The following is a 10020-nucleotide window of genomic DNA, read 5'->3' as shown; positions in this document are numbered from 1 at the left end:
GCAAATAGCGTCTTTCTTCATATGTCTTTTATAGTTAATTTGGGCATTAATAATAGTCACATGTGGTTTTGAGTCTTGGCTCCTGAGCAATTCTTAGCTTGTATAACTGAGTTTCTCATAGCCAAATAATCAGAAATATCGAAAGGTTGGAGGAAAAAAACTTGGGGAGAGAGAGAACAAGGAAAAAGAAAAGTCAGAGAATTGCTTGGCTGGAATGGACCTCAGAAGTGGATTTGGTGTATCCCTACCTAAATCACAACTCTTGACCACAACCTCGATCAGACCTTTTCTAGTCCAACCTCCCATTCCATGCAATACTCTCCTCTATAGCACCCCATGAGATGCACAACCTCCCTCTACTTGAATACCTTCAATGCAGGGAATAAAGAATAAATAAATTTTCTTGTTGAAGAATACAGGATTCTTTTTATAACTTTAGAGAACTTCATCTTCTAGAATTCGGACTATGGTTCTATGGTTGGACAAAATCTTGGAAAGTTTCCAAGACTCTTTTTAATAAAAGTTACAGCTCAACTATAATCATTAATTATCAAAGGCCAAGGACCCCTAATCTTTTGCTGTGAGGATAGACCTCTGACTTTCATCCTTTGTACCATTTCCCACCAAACATCTTGTGACCTTCCATGTTAGATCAACAATTTCTATAGTAGTTACTTTCCTACATGTAACTACTATGCCATAGTATATGGCATAATAGCTAAAGGGATGATGGACTTAGGGTTAGGAAAGCCTAAATTCCAATCTTATCTGAGATAAATTATGTTACCATGTTCAAGTTGTTTAACATCTCATTGCCCTAGCTAAGATATAAGTTGTAAGTTACTTTTTATACCCTAAAAATTTGAGATCTTCAGTGCTATGTATAAGCAGGGAAGGTTGAAGTGTACATAGGTGGGGAAAGTTAAGAGGGAGAGGAGAGGGAGTGTAATGGTAATGAAAGATATGTTTATGAGTCTAGGATATAGATATATCTTTTATATGGAAGACCTAGGATTGGTCTCCCAAGTTTATGAGAATCTACCAATTATCATAATTATCCATTTGGGAAACTCTGGAAAATCGTTTAAACCAATTTGGGGTTGTGATAAATTTGACATTACAAGTACGTTATCCTGATTTATCATGTCACATTGAGAAGAAAGGATGTTGGTCACAGCATATTCAGGAAGATGATAATTTTCCACTTAATCCAATACAGGTTATTGGACCTCTTCCCTATTTCCAATCCCTATGCATATTGATCTAGTTTTAAGGTATCTTTCTTCTGGTCAGAAAACTACTTAGGATCCCTATTTTCTACAATTTACACAAAACCAAGATGCAGTGTATTGTGCAGCAGTTTATTGAAGAATAGAAAGACAGAGAAGAGGAAAGGCATTTCATTTTCAAACACTAGGACTGTGCTGGAATTGAAAGTGGAGACAGAATCGTAATGGAAGAACCCAAACTCACATCAGAGAAACCTTAAATTTGAAGAGAACCTAAAAGATCATATTGTCCATCAAAACATGAAACAGAAATCTCTTCTGCAACATCACTGACGTGAATATACAAATCAAAATCTTCCCCTTCTGCTTTAGCATAACAAGATGCTGAGAAGATGGTGATTCCAAGCCCAAAGAAGACTCATTTCTCAGACTCTGCTCCTGACCCAGAGGGCAAGGAGGGCATCAGGGAGCCAGGGCAGTAGCTAAGCCTTAATACTTGATCGTGGAGTGTTGGCTGCTAGTGGTGGTCTGGACAATCCTGGCTGAAGATGAGCTGCCTCTTCCTCCAGAACTCTGGCCAGTGGGGACTCTTCTGCTTCCAGACTGAGAGTTCTGACCAGCCATCACGGACTGGCTGCCACGATTGCTGGAGCCAGAGCCAGAGATGCTGCTCCCTCCAGTGCTCTGCCCACTTCTGTTGCCTCCACCAGAATGGCCTCCAGAACCAGTACTGGTACTAGTGTGGCTGACCACAGCTGCAGAAAGATTAATGATGCCCTCAGGTGACAGCTGGCCAGGGAGGCAGCCCCATAGTCATGGCTTGGTAGCAATGAGACAGAGGGATAGGAAGCAAGCAACAGATTTTTAGGTCTGAGAAAGGATCTAGGGACACACATACACACACACACACACACACACACACACACACACACACACATCCCTTCAGGATAAAAACAGAAATGGAATCACCTAGACATGTATCTAGACATCCGGATAGGGAGAGGAGGGGAAAGAGGAGAGAAAGAGCAGTAAGAGGAACTACAATTACAAGGGACTAATCATCAAAAACTTCCTAAAAATGGGAAGTGAGAAAAGCACTTTGAAATCTCTCCACAACAAGGATGGAAAATTCCAGGTGAATCTTAAAAGTACAATCTTATCTTAGATTCAGGAAGATCCAGGCTTGACCCCAAATAACACCTTGCTCAGCATGACTTGAGAAGTCAAGCAGAAAGTTGTAATTCCTTTTGGACACCCCAAAGACCCATATTCTTCCCTCCAAGGATGAAAGCTAAAAAAAAATTTAAAATTGAGGGAAGGATATGTGGATGAACTAACTGAATATAATAAAGTTGTGTAGCCTTGAAGAGAATATTATTTCAATCAAATGAAAGGAAGGGAAAGATACTTACAAATACACACGGTGTTTTGGCACTCCCCAGACATTCTATTTAGAAAAAACAAAGCAAATATCAGAAGAACAGAAGACTTAAATGAGAAAAAATTAAATATCAGCTAGACTTGGCTACTAAAATTTAACAGAAAGAGAAAAAGTATATGCCATAAAAATAACACATTCTAATATTGCATAAAACATATTATTATACATAATAAATTGTTGTATTATATGTAATAATACATTATTATATAAAGAGAATGGAAATAGAAGACCTGGGCCCAAATCCCAGTTTTTATATTTACTAATTTCATTCACTTTGGCAACTTCTCTGAGACTCGGTTTTTTCTTTTATACAATGGGGGGTTATAAAACTCCTACTGCCTACTTCTTAGGATTTCTGGGAGGAAACACTTTGTAAAATACTATATAAACCTAAGCTGTTATAATTGTAATCACAATCCAGGTAGAAGATAATAGAAATTTGACCAATTGCTTTCTAGAGATGAGTTTTGACCCAACATCCTTTGTTCAATATTTCTCACCTGCATTCCTCACTTTCTAGGAGCTTCCTGTAGGTGGCAATTTCAATGTCCAGACCCAGTTTGATGTTCATCAGCTCCTGGTACTCCTGGAGCAGGTGGGCCAGATCCTCCTTGGCTTGCTGCAAGGCTTCCCTGAGCTCAGCCAGCTTAGCCTGGGCATCCTTGAGAGCAAGCTCCCCACGCTGCTCAGCATCTGCGATGGCCGTCTGCAAGTTGGCATTCTTTGGAGAGGAAGAAAGGACTGTAAGGTTTTTGCAGCAGCCCCCAAGTTCCCTTGCCCATTGGAAGAAGCTATCCCCTATATAGCAGAACAATCTCCTTCCCCATCTTGGGACCAGCCTTTGTAGCCCTCTAAGAGTAGCCCATTCAACCTGACAGGTGTATATTTCAGGGACTATGTGAACAGCTATTCTTGTACATCTTCTCAGGGAGAAAAAAAAAGATATTCAAGGGCTCAAACCATAGAAACTCTGTCCTATTTAGGTAAAGCCATAGGTGAAGGCAGAAGAGAAGGAACAATAGTGACAAGGGACTCGTGCTTCTCTTCAACCCTACATCATACCCTATCGCTCATTGGCTATCGCATAGAATACCCCCCAAGCATGAGACTCCTCTCTCTCCCTCTCTGAAAGTTCTTCCCAGGGGTCCGGCAACTGTGTCCAACTTGTTGAACCCAGTCTGTGACTCCATAGTTGTTATAAAGGAAATTCTGCTTAAGCACCTGAATCTCAGACTTAAAAGGAGCTGCCCCCACCTGCTTCTTAACACTTTCTATCTGAGCCTGCAGCCTCTGGATCATCCTGTTGAGCTCAGCAATCTCACTCTTGGTATTCCTCAGGTCATCCCCATGCTTGCCAGCTGTGATCTCCAGCTCCCCAATCTGAAGAGGGAGAGGGAAGAGAAAAAAAGTTAGCTTCAGGTAGTCAGACACAAGAGGGAAAAGGAGCAGATGAGCAAAACAAGCAGAACCAGGAAACACTGTACATAGCAACAGCAAGATTGTACTAAGATCAACTATGACAGACTTGGTTCTCAGCAGTGATCCAAGGCAATCCAATAAATTTTGTATGTAAAATGCTATTCCTATCCATAGCCAGAATTATGGAAACTGAATGTAAATAAACACATGCTATATTCATTTTTTTCTTTTTCTTCTTTTTTTTCTCTCATGGTTTTTGTTCTGATTTTTCTCTCTCATCATGATTCATAAGGAAATATATTAAAAAATGAATGTACATATATAACCAAAAAATGATATTTTTACCTATAACTGAAGAAAATACAAAAATTGTAAGCAGGGAAGGAACTGATTCAATTAAGTCCAGGAATGTCTACACTGGGAATTTAAAGCAGGAAGGTCACAAACACAGGTACATACTTGCCCCCTTAAGATCTGAAAACATGGTCTTGAGAGGCCTAATGGGAGGCACTACCCTTTTTCTGTGAAGCTTACTGGCTAATTCCCCACTGAAATTCACCATCGGCGGGGAATTAGGGATAGATGATTGAGAACTATTCTGTTCCCCCCAAGCTGTTGTTATGAAATCATAAGCTTCTTGAAGATGGTTCTGTTGATTTTCACTTTGTATACAAAGGACATGCAGATCCAAAACAAGGGAGATGCTGTACTTGGCCACATGGGAAGCATTATGTCCAGTCCTGGGTGCCCCATTTTAGGAAGGATGTTGACAAGTAGGAGCTCACCCAGCAGAGAGTAAAAAGGACAATGAGGGAAAAGTCATGCCAGACTCAGAGCTGTGGAAGGAACGGGGCGGGAGATGGGAGTGGAACAGGAAGGTTATCCTAGACACAAGATCTACAGAGGGCATGCTAGTTACTCTCAAGGATTTGCAAGGCTATGGCGTAGAAGAGCCTTCTTCCATTTGGCCCCATAGACCTAAGAGCCCCAGGTACTTAGGGCCTGAACTCAAATACCAGCTCCCTTCCTTGAATATCTATATAATCTTAATTTCTCTGAACCTCGGTTTCCTTATCTGTAATAAAATGAAAGACTTGGACTCAACGTCCTTCAAGGTCACAATATGTTATAGAGGTAAATCTAAGGTTCCCTATAAGGAGAAAACTCCTACAAAAAGAGCTGTGTTATAGAAGAATTTGTGGCTTTGGAAGAGAGTGGATTTCCCTTCACAATATGTCTTCCAACAGAGGATAGATAGTGTTTTATTAGGGATTTTGTCGTGGTGGGATTCTTTCTTAGGGAGAGGTAACCCTTCTAAAGGTAGAACTCTGGATTCTCTTTCCACTTTGAGAATGCATGCTACAATGAATTATGGAATTGAATTGAATTATGTGTGTTCTTGTAAAAGAGGGGCAGGAGGAGGAACCACATAAATGATTACTGAAAAGGAAATAGGCTCTAGAAAAGAGAGGAATTGATGGGGCTTGAGTAAATTTGGTAGGCTTTGCTCATGCTCACCTTGGACTGGTATAGGGTCTCAGCATCAGCCTTGCTTTTTTGGGCCATCTCCTCAAATACAGCTTTAGCCTCTGCAATGATGCTGTCTGGATCCAGGGTTCGGTTGTTGTCCATGGAGACAATCACAGAGGTGTCACTTGTTTCTGAGAGCACTTGGGTATACTCCTGCGCACCCAAAGGAAAGAGTTGCTTATCATCCTTACCTTTTCAGGATGCTCTAAACCACTCCCTGGCAAGAAGATGTGATCTTAAAGAAAACAAGCAGCCTACAGGGATACTGACAATCAAGTTAAGAATTTGGGGTGTGACCTATGTTACATCCACTTTTCTACAGCCTCTTAGGATTTACAAAGGAAAGCACTCTTGCCTCAATCAAGGGACCCAGTGAGCAGTTCAGGAAATAGAAAATGGAAAGGGGTAAGATTGACTTTAAGAAGCAAGACAAAGAATGGGCCACAGAGATAATTTTAGCTTTCTAAAGCACCTTTGAGCTTAAAAATTACTTTCTCCACAACAATGGGAGGAGGAAAGGAATTGTTCACAGTCTTACTCCACTACACCACTTTATAAAAGGGGAGTTGGGGAAAATGGGAGGAGCTTTAACAATTCTTTTCATCCAGGGATCTTTATGGGGAAAAGTATTCCTCAACTACTCTCCCACCCAAACACCCAATGCCAGAGTGGGCAGAAAGGGCATAGAGTCTCACAGCTTCATAGAGAGCCTTCAGGAAGTTGATCTCATCTGACAGACTCTCTGCTTTTGCCTCCAGGTCCACTTTTGTCATATAGGCAGAATCCACATCCTGGGGGGAAATTATGTCATCTTAAGAGGATGTCATACAGGTTATTTAACTGGATCTCATATCAAGTCCATGCTAGTAGTAACCGTAACCCTAACATATATACACTATAAATAAACAGATAGATTATACCATATATCAGATCAGAGCAATCAATTGACTCCAGAAGCTTCCATGTCATCATGGGAATTTGGTTTGCCTCTTGAGTAAAAGTATTGGATTATGTCCAGATGGGGCCAATCCAGAAATAAAAACTAGTCACATTCCCACCTTCTCTCAGTTCACCACCACCACCTGCTACTCATACCCACAACAAAGCTAGACTTGCTCAACTTCATTGCTCAGTTTACCTTTTTCAGTATCACAAAATCATTCTCAGCTGTGGTTCGCTTATTAATCTCTTCTTCATACCTGTAGGAGAGAGGAAAAGGAGTGGAGAAATGAAGAGTGGATAGGAAAGGATAAAGGAAGAGAGAAGGAGAGGACAAAAATGGAGAAGAAAGAAAAGAAGAGAGGAGAACACAAAGAAAAAGGAGAAAGATCAGAAGAAAGGTCAAGTCAGGAGAGATCAGTACAAAATAGGTCAAAAGAAGAAAGAGTACAAAAGATATAACAAGACAAGAGAAGAGAGGGAAAAGAGTCATACATCAGTGAAGTTTTGTATGAGTTTTATCTATACTAACTTTAAAAATTTACATCCTAGCAGTGTCCTGGGGCTGGGTTTTCGTGTGTCTTTCAACCCCCTGACACATCAAAAAATTATATAGGATTATTATTGGGGTGATTCAGGAAAAAACAGCTTAGAAGCAGATTCTTTGAATCATTGGGCCCTTAAAAATTCATTTTACACACCCTCCAGTGCCTCTACTGGCTCAAATCTCTCCAAACATGCCCATTCCCTCATACCATGATTTCCTTTTCTACATGAGCCTGTGTCCTTGTCCAGGCTGGCTTTCTTTCTCTCTCTTAAGTGTTCCCAACTGCCTCCTTCATGTGCTCATGAGCTCTGGGAGTGAAATTTTATTTTAATAATCTCCTGAGCAAAATAGAATTAGAGACGAAGTGTCAATTTTGCTCCTCTCCTACTAATTCCCATTGTACCTGACTCAACATTTTCCCTTCCCACTATCCTCCACTGCAAACACAGTTAAACTCCTGGTACCAAATCGTCTTGCTCAAGCTTACTCTGTTGAACTTATCCAGCTTAATCTTTTTTAGAACTTTGCCCAAGTGCTCCAAGGTCAACATTTTCTTATCTGTGTGTCTGTCTCTGTCTGAGATGAGCTTTTCTCCTCTATCAGACTGAGACTTCTGTGACTGCAGGATTTTTGTTATATTTCTCTAATCCTGTTTCTTCCTGATGTAGCTTTCTTATTTTCATGGATAGAGGATTTTGGGGGGTTTTGTTTGAAATTTTTCCCTTTTGGAGGGGAGGATAGAACAAAGACCTGTGATTTCAAAGATCTGTTAACTTTTCTCTAACTTATTCTTAGAGAATTATCTAGAGCCATTTAGCAGTTAATGACTTACAAATGGTCATCACGCTCTATACACACACACTCATATGTGTCAGAGGTACAGTTTAAGCCCAGATCTTCTTGACAAAAAGTATGACTTTCTACCCACTTACTGTACCTTGTTGACTCCCAAGAACATCAATGTACAATGTCTGAGAGAAATTTGAAACTATGGCATTCTGGAGTTGGAAGGATGCTCAGAAGTCACTGAGAACTACTCCCAGAGCCTTCAGCAACACCCCCAACAAGTTATAATCCAGGCTATTCCTTAAAAACATGCCATTTCACCAGGGGTGAAGCTTTGAAATTAAAACTTCCTTTGCTCGTTAGCCTGCATCCTGTGGGCATTTTGGAAATAAGGATAGAAATGTCCCTCATTTCAGGATCTCATCCACCACTTGATGAGATCCTTGAACCCAGTCCATGAATTAAAGAAGCAGGTGACTTCCTTTGGCTTCCTCCATCACTCACTTTTTCTTGTATTCCTCCGCCAGGTTCTGTACTGTATTCAGTTCTCCTTCTAAGTTGTTCCTCTCCCTGAGCAGCCCATCCAAGTGGGACTGGAGGCAATTGATGTAAGACTCAAAAAATGGCTGCAAGTTGCTGGAGCTGGAGCTGGAGCTCTCTGTCTGCTGCTGTAGAAGGCACCACTTGGTCTCTAGAACCTTGTTCTGTTGCTCCAAGAATCGAACCTATAACCCCGTAAGAAAAAAGGAGGTTGGATAATCCCAACTCAAGTAGCTTCCTTCACAGATCACCAAATCTACAGTGTTGATTTTCGAAAACAGTCTTGAGCCCAAATCTAAGAGAAGTCTTGGTGGGCTCCATCATCCTTTACCTCCAAACCAATAAACAGGTACAAATACTACTTACCTTGTCAATGAATGTGGCAAATTTGTTGTTGAGGGTTTTAATCTGCTCCTTTTCTTGGGTCTTTACCACCCCAATCTGGGGATCGAGCTTCACATCAAGGGGCTGCAGGAGACTTTGGTTGATGGTTACTTGTTGAATGCCAAGGGGAAAATTCCCAGAACAACCAAGACCACTGGTTCCACCTCTGATGCTGCTGAATCCTCCTCCAAAGTTACCAGTTTTACCTCCAAAGTTGTAGGATCCTCCTCCAAAACCACTGCCCATTCCTTTTCCACCAAAGCCACCACTCTGGCCACCACAGAAGCTGGGCCCAGCCACACTACAGGAGATCTTCTTGCTTCCTCCCAGGTTGTACATGCTTCTGCTGCCAAAGCCCCCACCTATCATGGCACAGGTAGTAGCCATGCTCATCCCTCCTGATTGGGAGGCTGATTTGGATCTCCTAGAGCTGTTGTGGCTCTGACCAGAGATTATAGCAGAGCATCCACTGAAGCCTTTACTGGTCTGGGATGACCGGGTGGACTGAAGACTCAGCATTTTCTTAGGATGGAAAGGAGAACAATACCGTTGAGAAGGCAAAGAAAGAACAAGAACTACTAAGACACTGGACTGGAAAGACTCTTTTTATAGGGCCAAGGAGAGTCAGTGAATTAATCTGGAGTCTTCCTGGGCTTTGTTCTCCCGACAAAATAGGTCAATGGCTTAGATACTAAGCGCACCACTGCCCTAATCATCAGCTCCCCAGCTGAGTGCCTTTTCCCCCCAATTAGATTTGGTTTGTCTCCACCAAACTTGAAATTTGTAGGTTCTTCTTTGATGGGTAAACTTATTCCTTGCCAGGATCAGGCCCAACCCTAGAGCCTCAAGGCACCAGCTCCTTAGGAGGCAGATTCAATTAGGTGACTTGTGCCTTACTCCCTTCCTCAAGAACCTGGTTGATCTATTCCCATCACTCAGTCCTTGACCTGATAGAGCAGGTTCACAAGAGAACTTGAGGTACTCTGCGAATTAGGAGGATGAAAAAAGTGGAACTCTCTTTAAAGCTACTTCCCCAGGAAACATCATAATGCTCACATTACTATAGCATCTCAATGCTTGACAAAGCACTTCTCTATATGCAACACTGTGAAATAAATGATACAAGCTTTGGGATGGTTGCAGCATCCCAAAGGAATTAAGAAGCTTGAGCAATGGCACACAACTAATAAGGAGCAGAGTCAAGA

At 41.5% G+C, this 10020-nt stretch overlaps 1 protein-coding gene across 1 annotated transcript; it reads right to left on the bottom strand.

The window, feature by feature from the left end:
- Positions 1-1718: 1718 nt before the first annotated feature.
- Positions 1719-9334, bottom strand: LOC100931340 (keratin, type II cytoskeletal 2 oral-like). The gene is made up of 9 exons (XM_003772634.1): positions 8798-9334; positions 8396-8616; positions 6758-6818; positions 6315-6410; positions 5608-5772; positions 3925-4050; positions 3171-3391; positions 2642-2676; positions 1719-1984 (listed from the first exon to the last, which is right to left on the bottom strand). Exons 1-9 carry the CDS (start codon positions 9332-9334, stop codon positions 1719-1721), a joined length of 1728 nt encoding a protein of 575 aa, XP_003772682.1.
- Between the last annotated feature and the right edge of the window lie 686 nt (positions 9335-10020).

The sequence above is a fragment of the Sarcophilus harrisii genome, chromosome 5 (assembly GCF_902635505.1).
Source record: "Sarcophilus harrisii chromosome 5, mSarHar1.11, whole genome shotgun sequence".
NCBI classification, from domain to species: Eukaryota; Metazoa; Chordata; class Mammalia; order Dasyuromorphia; family Dasyuridae; genus Sarcophilus; species Sarcophilus harrisii.
This window is presented reverse-complemented; position numbering and strand designations above follow the sequence as displayed.